This window comes from Pteronotus mesoamericanus, unplaced genomic scaffold (assembly GCF_021234165.1).
Source record: "Pteronotus mesoamericanus isolate MK-2021 breed Mesoamerican mustached bat unplaced genomic scaffold, CSHL_Meso_final contig_173, whole genome shotgun sequence".
Classification (NCBI taxonomy): Eukaryota; Metazoa; Chordata; class Mammalia; order Chiroptera; family Mormoopidae; genus Pteronotus; species Pteronotus mesoamericanus.
The window spans coordinates 13,263,643-13,281,672 of NW_026555072.1; the positions used below are offsets into that span (position 1 = coordinate 13,263,643).

General features: G+C 36.2%; 1 protein-coding gene across 1 annotated transcript in view; it reads right to left on the reverse strand.

The window, feature by feature from the left end:
• The window catches only part of CFAP47 (cilia and flagella associated protein 47), a 332,513-nt gene that overhangs the window by 128,643 nt on the left and 185,840 nt on the right, over nt 1-18,030 (reverse strand). Inside the window, exons 42-44 of the mRNA XM_054566336.1 lie at nt 13,938-14,052; nt 13,110-13,336; nt 6,875-7,034 (exon numbers count right to left, since the gene is read on the reverse strand). Coding sequence (XP_054422311.1) covers nt 6,875-7,034; nt 13,110-13,336; nt 13,938-14,052 — 502 coding nt within the window. The remainder of the gene's footprint in view (nt 1-6,874; nt 7,035-13,109; nt 13,337-13,937; nt 14,053-18,030) is intronic.

Genomic DNA, 18,030 nt, shown 5'->3' on the forward strand with positions numbered 1-18,030 from the left:
CAGATGTAATTCTTTTCCTTCCTCTCTCATATTGATTTCTCAGGGATCTTGCTTTTCAAAAATGACACCTGCTGAATGACCCATGTCATTCATGGGGATGACTGGTGGACACTGAAGTAGCAGCTCATGCATGACTCACTGCTTTGCTTTCCTTTTCCTTTTTTTGCTTCCTTGTTTCTCCTTTCTCAGTCTCATCGCCCTGAATCTGCTATACCTCCGAGTAAAGCATTACTATAACCTTCTAGCCTGAGGCTTCAGTTTTTACAGAATTCAAACTTAGGCGATTACTAACCTAAGAATAAAGGACAGCGTGACGATTTTATGCAGCATGGCGTAATGCAAACGGCAATAGACGAAGTATTTAGTAAACTCCAGTGCTTACTCAGGACACTTAATGTGACCTCTTCCGTGGCCTCCCAAAGAGACTTAACTATTGTGAGCCCAACTTTCTCCAGCTGTAAAATGGAGAAGTAAAATGACGGCTTTATGTGGGGCAGCAGTGCTTTCCTGGACTCTTAATATGTGGACTGACTGCAGCAGTCATCTGGAGGGAACTTTTACAAGTTCCTCGATCTCTTCCAACCTGGGATGATTTGGCAAGCCTAGAGCAGGCCTCAAACCTGTACTTTTTCCATTGGCACACATACAGCCAGGGTTAGCAAACCTTGGCCATGCAGAAAGAGCACAGGCTTTTGAGTCAGTATTTGTGAAACCACTTTCATTTGTGAAGTGTCTGAAACACCACTAAACAAGCAGGAGCCCCGGATGTAATTTATTAATGCAATAACTGGCAGGTACAAAGGGAATGGATACCTTTACAATGACAGCATATAGAAATCATGAAATGACATCATGAGATTTCTTCTTTCTGTCTCTGCCTTCTGACTTGGCTTTTCTCTGTGCTGACCTGGTTCTTGGAGACTCTCCTTGTTCACCCTTGCATATCCTACCAGCTTAGCCAACTTGGCAGGAAAGAAAAAAGAAGCCATCCCTTCCCCAAAATGCCAGCAAAATTGCCAAGCCTCACTTTCTCTGAATCAACTGTGGTCAACTCAAGCCCTGAAACAGTTTCTGAAACCAGGTGAATAAACACCTCAATGATCTGAAAGGTTAGCAGACAAGCGATTAGCAGCTGGACCTGAAGACCAGGATTATTATGGGCCCAATACTGTTACTTCCACTAGACTATAAACTTCCTGAGGACAAGAACTTAATCTGATTTATTCATTCATCTGAATCCTTTATAAACAAATCTGAATCAATGAAGCCCTTTTTAATCTTCACTAAAAGATAAAATAAAGTTTCTAACCAATATAAGTTTTAACAAGTAACAAAGCATATGAAGAATGGAAGAGGCACAAATATTACATTTAAACCAGTATTTTTAGGGCAAATAAATGAAATGCAATACAGTTTAGATATTAATACAGTGTACCAACTAAATTGTTTTTATAGGTGAGCTCATATGTAGTATGCCCAGAAAAATCAATCCAAGCTATCATCCTTACATACAGAAATTTTTTCCGAACTTTTCCAGTAAGCATGTCCGGTTTTCTCTCTCCATATTTAGATTTGTCAGAATCACACAATTACAGCTCGATTATTCTGGTAAAGACTTACATGTTATTGTATAACATTCATCTCAAAAATCACGATGTTAACTGCAAGTCTAAGATCTGTTTTTCTGAGATGCACCAAGGTTGTTGGGTAGAAATGAAATGAGAAGAAAAATAAGACATTTCTAAAAGGGATTTCAGACAGAAGGGAGAAACTCAGTGTTTCAATCAGGTTATAACGGTCATAGGTGGGGGAAAAAAAGAAGTAAAGAAGAGTTACCCTGAAATGGAAAGAGAGGGGAGTGACAGTTTCACCAGCTCAATCATTTGGCCACCACAGAGGCTGCGTGGACAAGAGCAGGTGACTCAATGTTCTGATTCAGCCAAGTAATCTGTGAGCGGTGACATATCATTGTCAATTGAAGACAAGCCTTTGATCAATAGGACTGGACCCTGCACCCAGATGTGTGATTAGGGATCAAAGGAGAGGGCAAAGGATTCAGTTACTGCCCAAGAACACATTCTCCAAAGCTGATTCATATCAGCCACTGAGATTAGGATACAAAGCACTATAGAAAGCCCAGTAATCAATAAAATCTAACTATCAACCATCAGACCTTGAAATTTGTAGATAACGTATTCATGATTTCTATTTTAAGTGCCTGCTCACCTATCAGTCACTGAAACTAACATCATTCCTCTTTTCACTCCATCACCAGACCTCCCTTTTCTTAATATTCCATCTAGATATGCTTCTACATGAAATCGAACGGTGAGGTGCCATTGGGGCAGCCCTCCAGTAACAGGAGGCACCTCTCTGAAGAAAGACAGAATGATCATTTCCTTTCACAAGAACTATCATCACAGCCCTAGCCAGATAGCTCAGGTGGTTAGAGAGTCGTCCGGATACACTAAGGATGTGGGTTCGATCCCCTAGTCAAGGTACGTACAAGAATCAACCAATGAATGCATAAATAAGTGGAACAATCGATGTCTCTCGCTCTGTAAAACATCAATAAAAGAAAAAGTGAACTATCATCACAGTATCTGTTAGGATACTTTTCTTATTAAAACACAAAAGACAAAAATCAAAATGTTTCAAGCATGAAAAAGAACATAAAAATTCCCTTAAGATTCTAATTTTAATGGTAAAATAAAGAAACTTAATAATGTATAAATAGTAAGTAATCATAGACTAATGCTGAAAAGAATTACAATTGCCCACAGACTTAAAAACAAAAATTCTATTTCACACTACTTTTCTACTGACTTTTATTTTTAAAAAATGAAAACAAGTTTTATGTTCTGTTCAATAAAAAATAAAATGACATGGCAGTGACAAGCAAAATCAGACTCTCAAACTATGAAAGACAATTAACTTACCTAATTACTTTCAAGAATGTCTAAGTTTCAGTATACTAAAGTTCTGCGCATTAAAGTTAATACGCGTTAAGTAAAACTCATTTTGAACTCCCATGCACAATACAGAATGTATTCATAAAATAAAAGTGCGCCTTTATTTTATTTTTCTGTAAAATAAATAGTGACTTTCAGGTGTTCGAAGAAAAAGTAATCAAATAGGGGAAGAAGACCATGTGATTATTTTTAATCATATATTACGTGGGTAGAAATAATTGATTTAAAATATAAATGGCTGAGAGTTATGAACAAAGCTGATAATCTACACATCTAACTTGTCAATCTAGTGACTAATAATTGGAAAACCATTTGAAATTAAAAACCAGAGCTGAACCTTGTTTACTGAAACAACATTACTGAAGTCAAACTTTGGGTTAAGTTCACATGTGGCTAGTCATAGTCCTCTATCATACAACCACTTTTAGTACATCTAACTAGCTACTTATCAAAAAAGTAATAACCTGAGTCACAAGATGGAATAAAAAAAATGAGCCACAGAAGTGTGGGAGCCAATACTAAATGCCATTCAAAGTACATGGCCCAAGATGGCTGGCAAACACTAGGAACAATTTCCCACCACCAAATTTCTAAAAGGCAAGGAGCTTTTCTATTGTATTCACTGTTCTATCCCTGGTGCCTAAACACTGCCTGCACACAGTAAGCTCTCAATAAATATGTGTTGAATAAAGTGTCCTATCATCTGGCATCTCAATCAAAGGGGCTGAAGATACTATGTTCAAGATAGAATTCTGCACTAATACTTAATTCTACTTTATTTGATTAACCCCCTTGCCTCCGTGTTTCAAGTTCCTCATCTATAAGATGTGGAGTTTGAAGTAATTCAGTGGCTTTCAAACTGTATTCATCAGAGCCCCAGGCTTATGAGAATCTGCTTTATGAGCCACTGCTGGAGATACAATAGGAGGTGGGGAAGGGCAAGCAGACAGAGTTCTGGAACATCTTCTCTAGTTTTGAACAAAGAAACTTTATGTTTATCTAATTTATATATTGTGTGCTTTGTAATATTTCAACTTACCTCCCAAGTATCTATTGTTATTGGTAATACATTCAATAGGTTAAAAAAAAATCTTGCGAAATTAGAAAATAGTTCAAGATCTCACTTACAAGAGGAATTTAATGAACAACAACAACAACAACAACAAAAAGCTAACAAGCAAATGGAACCAGAGACATGGAAACATGGAACAGACCAACAGCTGCTAGGGAGAGGGGGATAATGGTGAAAAGAAGGGGAAGGGATTAGTCCAAGAACAGGGATGAGACAAAGGCGTGGGGATTGACAGTGGGCGGGGCGGGGGGCTGGGTGGAGGAGGGCAAAGGGGGTATAATTAGGACAACTATAATAGAATAACAATTTAAAAAAGAAAATGAATATTAAAAAACATAGGATTCAGCTGAAAGCAATGATTAAGGGAAATTTATAGCTATGAATGCCTATAACCAATAAAGAAGAAAATCTGAAATCAATAACCTAATCAATAAACCTTCTACTTGAATATATGGGAAAAGAAGAGCAGCCTAAACTTTTTAAAGAAAGTAGAATGAAAAAATAATAAAGACTGAAGGAGAAATTAGTGAAATATATAAAACAATACTAGAGAATATCACTGAAACCAAAAGCTACTTCTCTGGAACAATAACAAAATTAACAAAACTAGCTAAATGGACCCCCCCCCCAAAAAGGAGAAAATATTCAAATTATTAGACTCAGAAATGAAAGTAGGGGCATTGCTTCTGTCTTACAGAAATAAAATGGAATAGGAAAGAATGTTATAAACAATTGTCAAAACTTAGAGAACTTAATAAATAAAAAAATTTTATTTCAGAAGGGATGATGTAAGACCATCTCTAGATATAAATGACATTATCTTGTATGTAATAGAAAATCCTAAAGAATGCAGTAAAACATATTAGAATTAAAAAATCAGTTCAGCAAGGTTGCATAATATAATTTCAGTATTAAAATCAGTTTTTCTATACACTTACAATAAACAATACAAATAAGAAATTTAAAACACAATTTCATTTACACTATTATCAAAAAGAATAAAATACTTAGTAATACATTTAACAGAAGAAGTGCAAAACTTACACTCTTAAAACTACAGAACTGTCAAAACTTAAGGAATATCTAAAAAAGGGAAGAAACATTGCATGGTCACGAATCAGAAGGCTTAATATTATTAAGATGTCAGTCCTCCCCCAAACTGATCCACAGATTCAATGCAATACCTATCAGAAAGCCAGATGGCTTGCTTATAAAAATTGACAAGCTGGTTTTAAAATTCATGTAAAATTATAAGAATCTCAGAACCAAAACAATATGGTTTCAAAAGAATAATGTGGCAGGACTTCATGCTTTCCAATTTCAAAATTTACCACAAAGCAATAGTAATTTTAAAAAAGTGTCATGTGGATAGACATATAGATCTGTAGGGTACAAAAGAGAATTCATAAATAAATAATGTATCTATGGTCAACTAATTCTCAGTAAGGGTGCCAAGATCATTTAACACGCAAAGAATAGTGTTTTCAACAATGGCGAGGAGACCACCAGATAGCCACATGCAAAAGAATGAAGTTAGTTAGACCCTTAATTCAAAAAATATACAAAAGTAAAAATAAATCAAAGACCTAAATGCCAGAACGAAAGCCATAAAAATATTAGAAGAAAACAGAGACCCTGAATTTAGCAATGGAGGCATGGATATAATGTCAAAAGCAAGAGCAATAAGAATGACAAAATTATATAAATTGAACTTCATGAAAATTAAAACCTTTGTGCTTTAAAGGATACTATCAAGAGAGTGAAAAGGCAACCAACAGAATGAGGAACACTGTTTGAAAACCATCTATCTGAGAGGGGATTGCATTTAGAATATAGAAAAACAGTTGCAGCTCAATAATGAAAAGACAAACCAACTCTAAAAAATGGGCAAATTATCCGAATAGACATTTATAACATGGCAAATAAACACATGGAAAGATGCTCAACATCGCAAATCTCCTAGGAAGACAAAATAAACAGGTTTACTGTATCTCATAATTTTTAACCACCATTTTTGATATAGAAATATTTTATACTTATCACAAAGCCAAAGGCAAATATCAAATGACAACTTAACAAAACCATAATTAGCAATAACATAACTTAGAATCCATGACACATGGTACACTGTAGGATCAGCCCTAATAAAAAAATATATTCCTCTTATTATTATTCATCGGTTTGGAGACAAGAGAAAGAAAAATGTAAATTAATTTTAGCACTTTACACTACTTAGTCACATTGTTTTTATCTTAGCACTTGTATTTAATAATGTAATGTATTAATATTCTATTAAATCTGGCTTAGTCCTTCCTAAACACAAATCAAAACAAAGGGACACCAGGAGACCAAGAGTTAGGTCCTCAACTAATAAAGGGCCTAGTCCATATCAAAGATAAATTACTCATGAGTGGTAACTGTTCTCCTCTGAGATGCTCTTGACTTCAACATCCCCCACCCCTTTTGGGTCAGCCCAAGCCACAACTCCAGCAAAACTTTTGTAACCGGGTTCACTGTCAAAGCAAGAGCTCACTTTTCTCAAAGGGCACTTATTGTCTTTAGCATATAGGTATTCTTTAACAAAGACAACTCTGCAAATTTCAGTACCAGTAATTAAACGCGCAAATTCAGTACTTAGATTAGTGTTATGTAGTTTGTTATTTATTTATAACACAAACTGTTAGCCAATAATTGGCATTTATGTAGCTAAATTATCTTTTCAAATGTATTATAAACATCCTATTAGTAGAGATGATCTGTTCTTTGTATTTTATTATTTCACAGTTCCTGCAGCGGTGCTAGATATTGCAATCCATATGTTACCGTGTACCTTTCTTATTTGCAGGTTTATGTCCCTCAGCCTGAATTTCCGGATACTGAGGAATGGAGATTTTCTTGGGGATTTCAAAATATGCTGGAAGGCTCACTTCCGTCAGGTATAAAATGGACTTAGGCTGCTTCAACTTTGAGATATTAAAGAGCCTAGAAGTCTGCAAATAAACAGAAAGAAAAATTGGAATGTAATTCTCTTACCCTTTAACTCTAAAACACAAAAGAGAGTATTATGTATTTAGACTCCACAGGTTGGAGAAAATCAACGGAGGATCTGAATTTGTTCATTCCTTTACACATGTTTTTATTTAATTGGTGAGAGACAACACTAAGGTGTCTCACAGAATCAACGCAGTCATCCTCTAAACCCTGTTCTAATCCTTTCAGCGCTGAGGAAGTCACTGCCCCCCGAGGAAACCACTGCATTTGTGAACAGCATTGAGAAAGTGCTTCCCTGCTTGAGTAGAACCCTGAGCACCTGAACATCTACCCATCAGTTCTAGTTCTCATTAACAGTATAGTTAGTCCCCTTTGTGAATGACAATTGTGTGGGGAAAAAGAAACAGAAATAAACACACACATAATACGAGATCCTGTCCCTCTCCAGACCTCCAAATATCTCTTTGAAGTAAGTTTGATATTTTTACTGCCTTCGACCATTATTTATATAATGGTGGTTACAACTCACCACCATGTATATGCTCCTCAAGACACAGTTGAGTGCAATACTGTGCTTCCTAAAACAGAACACTGAAGAGAAAGCCAGCTCTCTACGTGTCAACCAAGCAACGCAGAGCCCAGAGGTAGGCAATCATTAATGTTGATAAGGATGCTCTACTGTCAATAACAAAGTACAGCCCAATGGCTGGACTAAGCGTGTTCTCGGAGCCAGACTACCTGCATTTATATGTTACGAATCTAGTAAGATTGGCTTGGCTACTACCCAAAACCACAAATCTTTAGTTGTAAAACATGGGTGATAACAGTACACACTGCCGACCCCTGGTGTGTTTAAAGTATAAACTAATGCCAGGTGCTTGGAGCATATTTTAAGAATTCAATAAATGTTGGCTATCATCATTGTCATTGTCATCATTATTGTCACCATCAACATGATCATAATCATGGTATCATTACTTATCAAAAATAAATGTTAGCAATTTAATAAATGTTAGCAATAAACCTTTAGCAATTATCTCATTCACTGGGTTCATGATCTATAAAATCCGCAAGAATTTTTTTTTCCCACAAAGTCACATTTTCTACCTACTTTATTTTGGCAATTCAAATCATGTAAATGCAGACATTTAAATTAATTCAATTTAACGTTTATCAATGTTTGGGTTCGGTTCATTTTTCTGGTCATTGTGAATAACGAATCTATTCACATCAGCAACTAGCTCTTTATCCTAAACACATGTCTGCCTTCTAGATCTTCAAGTCATTCAAAATACTATGCATTGACACAGACTCTCTTCTTGACCAAACTCTAGCCATGCTCCTAGAAGCCCTCTTTTCAACTAGGCGTCAACCTTGGCGTACAAAAACTGCAGTCCCAGAAGTGGGCACGTACTAGAACTGAGAGGGGGTTGAGGGATGGGATCTGGATTTAACTGATGCTTATTTGCAGTTACTTTATGATCTCACTTATAAGTGGAACCTAATCAAGAAAACAAACAAGCAAGCAAAATATAACTAGTGACATTGAAATAAAGAACAAACTGACAGTAACCAGAGGGGAGGGGAGAGGGGGGTCACTGGGAAAGAAGGGGAAGGGTTGTCAAGGAACATGTGTAAAGGACCCATGGACAAAGCCACAGCGGGAAAGGATTGAGGGTGGGAGGTGGGGGTGTGTGAGGGGCAGGGCAAAGTGGTGGCGGGAAAATGGAGACAACTGCACTTGTACAATAAAAAAAATGAAAAAAAGTTTGCAATTATAAATACTTTCTCTCTCCTTTGAGATGGAAATCTTCTATCAACCAGAACTGTCTTCTCAAGAACCTCAGAACTCCCTCTTTGAAATGCAAACATTCAAGGAGATAATGCTCAGGCCAGCTGGGTACCTTGCTGCAACTTGCAGCACTACCTCTGGCATAAAAATTCCATTTGTTTGTTTCTCCTGCAGATAAGCATCAATGAACAAATCCAGATCTAATCCATTCATTCCCTTCTCCCGTCTTGTAAATGTTCACTTCAGTGAATCTGCTCAAGACCCTAGTCATTCTCCCTCCTTACTTTTTCTCATCCTCCCTTTAAAACTCCCAGTTACTGCTGCACCAATTGAAGTTTTGAGTTCATTTCATGCTGGATCCTCCTCTCTGCTGCTACAGTTTACTGAATCAACTCTGTCTCTTTACTGCTTTAACTTATACCCAGTTGTATCTTTCATACTATCAATATGAATACTTCATGACTGTAAGGGTACTTGAATTATACAAGTACAAAAAACTTTGTCTTTACCCTTTCGAATCCTCACCAAGGAGATCTTTCAGATTTCCTTTTTAAAAGATATCAAATTTTGAAATTCCTATGATTTTTCCTGCCATTTATTCTGCAGTACACAGCATGGGTTCTAAAACATAAACATGAGGAAGCTAATAGAAAATATAAGAAACCTTCCCTGTAGGCCCTGAATCTTTCTAGGATCACTGAGTCTACCATTAAAGTTATTTTATTTATGGCCAGAGAATATGAATGCAATAAATGAGTGCTCAGGGAAATGTCAGAAATTCATGCTCCTGACAAAAGATCGTGCCTCTTACAGCAGCAGTCCCCAACCTTTTTGGCACTAGGGATCAATTTCTGTCTCATAGAAGACAATTTTTCCAGGGACCGGCAAGTGGGGGGTGGTTTCAGGATGATCCAAGTGCATTACATTCAAGCTCACCTCCTGCTGTGTAGCCTGGTTACTAACAGGGCCGGTTACTAACAGGTACCAGTCTGTGGCCTGGAGGTAGAGGACCCCTGTCTTAGAGTATATGGAGACACCATGTGGCTATTACCCTATAAATATTTCACAATTCAAATTTCACATTGTTGTATAATACATGTCACTTTTCTACATATATCCAATTAGATTTAATTTGAACAAATATATGTCAAGGCTGATTTTAGATTTCGTTATACAGTTATTTTATGCTATAACAGAACACTCTAGACTTTCATTTATTGCACTGTACAAGTTCACGTTGGTAGACTAAGAAGTGGACATATGATCTGGAGGCTATACAGGACAAGGAAAAGAGCATTAGACTGGGAGGTGAAAACCTGGGCCCATTTTATTCTGCCATAAATCACTGGTATGAACTTAGGGCATTATCTTACTATTTCAGGGTCTTGGTTTACCAGTCTGTAAGAGTAAGAGGTTGGACGATGTGTCTTTGATTTGTTCCCCAACTTTAAAATACAATAATGTCTCTGCCCTCATCTGGGTCGTAATCTCTGCCCAGTCACTGAGAGCAACTAAGGTCTTTTTATGCCTTACTCATTCCATTTTTTTTGTATTGTAAGTGCAATCCTATCTGCTCTAAATTTCTTTGAGAGGTAATCAAAATAATTTGAAAAGTGCACATAGAAGCATTTTGGGGAAAAAAGGTGAGGGTATTTTAAAAATGTATCTTGTTTACGGTTCTGCTGCAAAAAAAGTATTAGCATTATTGTATTTCAAGAGTGCACTTGACTTGAAAAGAAACCTTTATGACTAGATTTATGTAAGCACAATAAGATGTGTCTGTAAGTTCTGATTTGGAGTGGCTGGTTTTCTTAAATTGACACATTCAACCCTTCACTGTTTTCTACACTTAAAGAGTTACTGCTGAAATAAAAAAAAAAATGCATCATACTCAGAAAATTCAATGAAAAAAGTAATCTTCAGGTGAAAAAACTTTCAATTTAAAATTTTAGAGACCACTTAAAACATTTCAAATTTAATTTTTAAAAAGCCAAAGGTTACTCATAAATTATCATTATCGTTACTATTCCTGCCAACAAATTCAGAGAAGTGCACGCTTATAGCCACTCATCCTGTGAATGGGAGAGGGAAACAAGGGTAAGGGAATCGCTCTGAAAAATCAGGCTCTGAGGCAACCTGGACGGACATCAGCCTATGCGATGAAGGCTTGAGGTTTAAAGCGGCATTCATTTGTTCAGGCCCTTGTTCAATGCAATGCAACAACGACAGCATCTCTCACACACAAGTCATTAAAGGGTAAACAATAAAACATGCAACAAAAGTTTTTCAGTCTCTAGGAATTCACATCCTAGAGAAACATGTACATATAAAAATAAATCTTGGACAAAACACAACTTGATAAATATAATAATTAAAACAAAAGGTGTGCTGGGTTGCAGGAAGAAAGCTAAGTGAAGAGAGGGAAAGATAGAAACCCTATACATGCAGAAATAACAGAAAGAAGGTTCACGGGCAAAACCCATCTCCTTCAAGCATTTTTCATTTAAATAATATGCATTGACAAGAGGTAAGAATGAAGAAAATGGATTTTAAAGGAAAAAGAGAGAGTGCACGTGCAATCCAATAGGTTTAAAGTTTGAAAAGGCCACATATTGAACATTTCTATTGTAATAGTGTCCTAAAAGTTGCAGACAAACCTTCCCAGATTCACTGTTCTATAGTGGAAGGAAGCATTTTGGTATGAGCTGAAGAGCGCCATCAGCTTCTTCAATGCAGTGTGGGTGGGTCTGTCCAAAGTGCATCACAGCCTTAAGCCTTGATTTTTCTGAGATAATCAACACTTTAAAATCCAATTCATCCATAATGTAAGCATCACTGTTAGAAAATCTGTGATTAGACTGTATGGATTATAGCATTCTGACAAAAAAAATTCATCCCTACAATGCCGAATATTTTGTCATGATGTATGTAAATGAAAGTAATTCTTAAACAAGGATGAAAATGCATCATTTATTCCTTCATTGAACAAAGGCTCTGGGACTACCTTTGGCAGGACACATACTTTTCTAGGCGCTGCTGATATGAGAGTTAAACACATATCTTGTCACATATTCCCAGGTGATAAATTTTATCTAAAATGAAAACTGAAGGAAATTTAGGATTTGGAGAGTACCTCGCAGAGGTAAGTGATGCTTTTTTAAAAAATGTTAGTTGGTAAAGCAGAATCTCAGGTATAGCATCCAAGCAGACCTGAAGACAATAAGGGAGGCAGCCTCTAATACCTAGAGAAGAGTAACAAAGGGAGTGCACGGGCCATGGGGAGCATACTTGGGCATTTGAAGAAAGCAAGGAGGCCAGCGCTGAGGAGATGACTGAGTGAATGGGCTCAGAGGAAATGCTGAGGTCAGGGAAGGAGGTGGAACTGACCGGGAGGGTCCCGAAGACCATCCTAAGGGTTTGCTTTTATTCTGACATGAACTGGCAAGGCCGTAGAGGAGCAACATGAACAGGTTCAGAGTTTAGAAGAATCGCTTTGACAGCTCTGCAGTGACTACAACGTATCTCGTTTCCATTATAAAATAGAGTTTGAGCTTTAATAATAGAGTCTATATTAATGGTAGTAATAATAATAATAACAATGCCATATAGAGAGAGTACACTTATTATATACCAGGTATTATGCTAAGCATTTTACATAATTATCTCACTTATTTCCCATAAATTATCATTATCGCTAGAGTAAAAAATATAAAAATTGAAGTTTGATGGTTTTTAAGTAACCAGCCCACAGTCATGCAGGTGGATAGTGTTAATGTCTAAATTCTCAGCCTGGTCATCTGATCCCAGGGATAATCCTCTCTGGATACACAACAGAAATATCCTGGGCAACTTGTACAACATGCCCCACCCACTCTCTTCCAGAGATCTGTGTTTAATTATTCTGGAATGATGCCTGGGTATTCGTATTATTTTACGTTTTCTAGACTAGCATTCTGAAGTGCAGCCAGAACTGAAGACAACCACGAATTAAGCAACTAAAACGCAATGCCTACAATCAGTAGTATGCAGAGTTACTATTAATTTAGTTATTACTACTAAAATTGGTAGTAGCCCAAACATTAGTACAATGCTTTCTGTCAGAATGATTTTTTAATGAGGTAAGAAAGAAAAAAAGCGACTTATCTGTCTTTCTGGGGAAAACCAAAATTCATCCTTCTTTTTTTTTTTTCTCTCTCTATGAATAAACGTTCTGATTAAGTAACAGCACTGTAGAGTTTTAAGAAGAGAGAAAAATTGAAGTGCATCATCTGTCCACTCTCACCTCAAGTCTGGTCAGCCCCAGGACGGCGATGGCCACGCGGATGCTACTGCTCTCCAGAGTGCCAGTGATCCGTCTTCGCTGATACTCCACATCAGTCATCTGCCTTTGTGCTGCGAAAGCCAATGCCTTTTCCTTGGCTTCATTAGTCAGTGGCAATATGAGGTCTATATCCAATACTTCTCTGGGTTTGCATTTCAAATACAGAACTGACTCTTTCCGATTAACCACTAGTGAAAGCAAAAACATGCGTGACTTCAATGATCATTTACGCCCTTGACATTGTTCAGGAAGGATTTGGGAGGTTTGAAATATAAAACTGCAGTTGTGGCTTTCCTTAAAACAGAGTAAAAATAAATCGGTAACACATTTCTAGTAGTACTAATGCAGTAATTCACGGATAAGTCTTCAGGAATTAAAGATATCTTGTTGGCACTCCCTAAAAGGAGATCCAGTCAAATGGTCCTTTCATAGAAACGTCATCAACATGATTAAAAATTCAGTGACCACTGCGCTCCTATCAGTTATTAGAAGGTGTGGGGTAGAAATAAATGTAAAGAAAGAAAGATATGGTCAAGGACTGGCATGACCTGTCATACTCTTTCACTAACAACCTTACACTTTAAACTGGACTGTTATACATCTGACATAATAAAGTTACAAACTGATAATTTATTTTTCCACTATATAATTAGTGATGCTTTTCCACTATAATTAGTGATGCTAATTATATAACGGAAAAACTTGCTATGAGGATGCTTAGGTAACTATATGAGAAACAGTCCCATCCTTCAACATTATACATGAAATAAAACATATGCATACTCTTACCTTCTGGAGAATATATGTGCTTATTTGTATATGAAGATAAGGAAGTCATTGCAGGTAGGCTGGAAGGCGATGGGATCTTAACTTTTCCTTCCACAGCGTATATTAATTCTCCAATCTAAAATATAACCACACAATAATATTAAATTCTAAAATTTCAGAAATCAGGATAAATGTATCAGCTGCAAGAAAAATCTGCATGTTATAAAAACATCATTGCATTGTGCACTTTTAAGCAACCTATGCCCTCAATGCGTGGAAAAAGGTAAGACTTAAATATAGCTCACCATAGTGTGGGAGAAGCTCTGAATGCAACAGAACATAGAGGTGACTTAACAACATCCCAGGATGACAGTGACAGCGGTCGACCTTTATAGCTACAAATATCCATTGCAGACTGCCAGTTGAAAACAAATAAACGATCAAACAAGCAAGAATTTTTTTTCCTTCAATGTGTAATTTATTGTTGGAGAGGAGCAACATCATTTTTGCAGGGTATCTTGAGTCCCCAAGAGTCTATAATTTAAAGTACAGGTTTTCTAACTGTCCTTTGATGGATGATTGGATAAAGAAACTGCGCTGTATAAAGAAAACTGAGTAGTATACAATGGAATACTACTCAGCTGTAAGAGAGGATGAAATACTGCCATTTGTGATAACATGATAGATAAGTATCATGCTAAGAGAAATAAGTCAGATGTAAAAGACCATGTGATTTCACTCATATGTAAGATATAAAACAGAAAGCAGCAAACAAACAGACAAAACAAACTCATACATACAGACAACAAAATTGTTACCAGAGGGGAACGGAGCTGGCGGGGAGGATAAATGGGGTCAAATACAAGGTAATGGAAGGAGATTAGACTGGGGCCGGGGGGCGGTGAGCACCCAATGGAATATACAGATGGTGTATTACTGAACTGTACACCTGAAACTTATATAATGTTATGAACCAATGTCAACCCAAAAATTTAATTAAAAAAATCAAGTCCAGGTTTTCAAGATGATCACTGATGGTCTGAAGATCTTTTAGAATAAATAAGTAATTAGGCAAAAAGTAGAAAACTCTAAACAGAGAGAGTGAAAACAAAAGTGGGGTCAACGCAAAGGCAGCAACACAATACAGAGAAAGATTAACAGAGGTGGACAAGCCTAGTTCTAATTCTGGCACTGGCACTTATTAGCTACTAAGCCTGACGCAAGTTTACTAATGCTCTGAGCTCTGGTTTCTCCCTCTGTAAAATGGGATGGACAATGTTCCTTCATTTTAGGGACCTAGAGATTAAATGAAGAGATAAGGGGAGAGAGTGAGCCTCAAAAGACATATCACACGATCACAATGGATGAATATTATTTAGACCTCGATTCTGAAAGGTAGCAGAATATATCACTTCAAAAAATGATTGTAGGAGTTCAGGATAGGTCACCCCAAAATATGCCACTTTGGTATATTGATGCTTTTGAGCTGTAAGCATGTGAAAAAAGGCAAATGCAGGGAAACACTTTCTCTGAACTCTTCTTATCTGTCTAGAGACAGATCCTCCAAAAAGAGTGCAATTGTCATAAATCCCCTCCCTGGGAGTTTCATCAACAAAAGAAGACTGACTCTTTTCCCATAGAAGAGACTAGAAATCAACACTGTACCCAGACAAACTTTGTCACAAAATATCGTATCTCCCATCTATTATTCTATCATTTTTCCTAAAAATTGTTTACTTTCCTAAGAGGCCAACATCCCCTCTCCACTTTCCCTAATAAGATGATATTTAAGTTTGAATTCTAAGCTACCTTGGGAAGTTATTCAGTTTTTCTGGGTCTCTCTCATGTATACATGCGGTATACATCATAATAAACTTGTGTTTGTTTTTCTCCTGTTAATTTTTTAATACGGGTGGGGGTTCTCAGCCAAGAACTCAGAAGGGCAGAAGAAAAATGATTTTTCTTCCCCTACAATTCAAATAAAGAAATTCAAAGAAAAAGGACATAAAAAAATCATACAAACTACCATGAGACAATCAGGAAAATATGAACATTGCTTGGATGTTTGATTTTGTTAACAGAAATATTACACTATTTTTAGTAGTAATGGTATCATGGTTATGTTGAATTTTTGTTGTGGTTGCTGAGATAATTACTGAATTATGCATGGGAAAGGTGATGTGATGACTGAGATTTGTTTCATTAGAATCATGAAATATATTTGGCCATGTACTGCTGAATCTCAGCATAGGATACCAAGGGGGATTTACTGTCGTTTTATTTCTACAACTGTGTGTATCTTATATTTTCCATAATAAATAGCTTTTTTTAAAAAATGCTTCAATCTCAAAAAGTAGAGTGATATAAACTAAAGATCTAGTGAGGGCTACATGAGGTGGTACGTATTAGGATCTAAGAATTTGCTTGGCACCAACTAGGCACTTAGGGGATCGATTTAAATGGAGTAGGACCATTTTTGGAGAGCAGGCTTCCCATTCAGGTGCATTTAAATCACCTAAGGATATTGTGAAAATGCAGTTCTCACTCGAGAATCAATGAAAACAAGGATGGGCAAATTTAGATTTAAACCACACAATGGCGAATCTTGTACAAGAATGGACTGGTAAGAGGCATGCAACTAACCATAAGAAAGTAAAAGAAAACAAACCTAGATTTGAAGGTGGGATTGTAACTGGTTTGAACTGTCCCACAGTCTTAAAACAGTATTAACCATGTGCTTGAGAGGCTACTCCAAAGATATCTTTGAGTAAGCAATATGTGTAAATAATATAAAAGTAAATTAATCACATAATAAAAAATACATATTCTAAAATATTGTGACTATCTTAGATAAATGAAATGGCAAAAACTGAAAATTAATCTGGAAACAAAAGAATACTTAATTTCTGATTGTAAGGTCAACTTATTTATAGTTTCATTATCTCTCCAATTGCGATTTGTTCATAATAAAATTAATTTCATCATCTACTTTCATATGATAATGTTCCATAGAATTTTATAATTATGCTCCATAATTACTTTCAGTTCATGCTGATAAAATTTGGAAAACTTTGAATATTTTAGATTATTCAGCATTTTAATCTGTGCACTCCTGGTAATAATTAGTACATTATATGTAATTTTCACATAGCAATTTTTCCTAAATAGCTATGTACTTTGTAAACATAAACCCAAGCTGGCAATCTGATCCGTGTTTTGTGTGTTTGCGTGTTACTACAAATACACCTGAGTGATCAATACTGATGTAAAGTTTTCAATAATAATTCAAGAAGAGTACACATGCATAGGTTCAACAGACTGGAGAAAACAATATATTAAGATTTACTTTTATTTGTACCTTTTTCTCACCCTTATTTTTATCTAAAAATCAGTTGTTTTACCCAAAATATAATATTCATAAGAGATCAGACTCAGGGAGGATAGTTATCATAATTGCATGTCTTTATCAATTTCTACCTGAATGAAACCTGATCTATAGCTTGTCTACTCCAGGAAAATGAATACCAAGCCATGGGAGCTGATACAAAAGGAGCAAACTGCTATTTGCTGGAATATTTTTCTTAAATATAAATTATAAACAGCTTCCTAGCCTTTGATTAGCCAATGGAAATATCAGTAACTAGGAGTCCATTCAATTCCATTTAAATTCACATATTACACAGACAATATATTAGCACCTCTCAAAAAAATATTTTGTCTAACTTGTTAGCTTTCAGTACATTCTTTTGGTTTTAAAACAGTTAATATAATTAAAAATAATGCATGCTTTGTGTGTATCAGAAAATTGTTCAGGAACGTAATCTGTAGTAGTGTTTAATTAGTTTCCTTTACTTTTCGTGAAATAAACTCAGACTAGGAAAGAAATACAAATGCAACAAAGAACTCTTTTAAAGTAGAGAAGCCCCTTACCTTCCAAGTCTGGAGGCTGTGACAAGAGAAATAAAATTATCTGACACCTAACGGCTATTCTAATAGTCACCTACTACATCTCCTTTCTGCTCTTAATTGATATTTACTAGTTGGCATGTTTATTTGGATTTACATTATTATATTTTCCAGGAAGAACCACAGCCCGTGGATAATTATAAAAAAC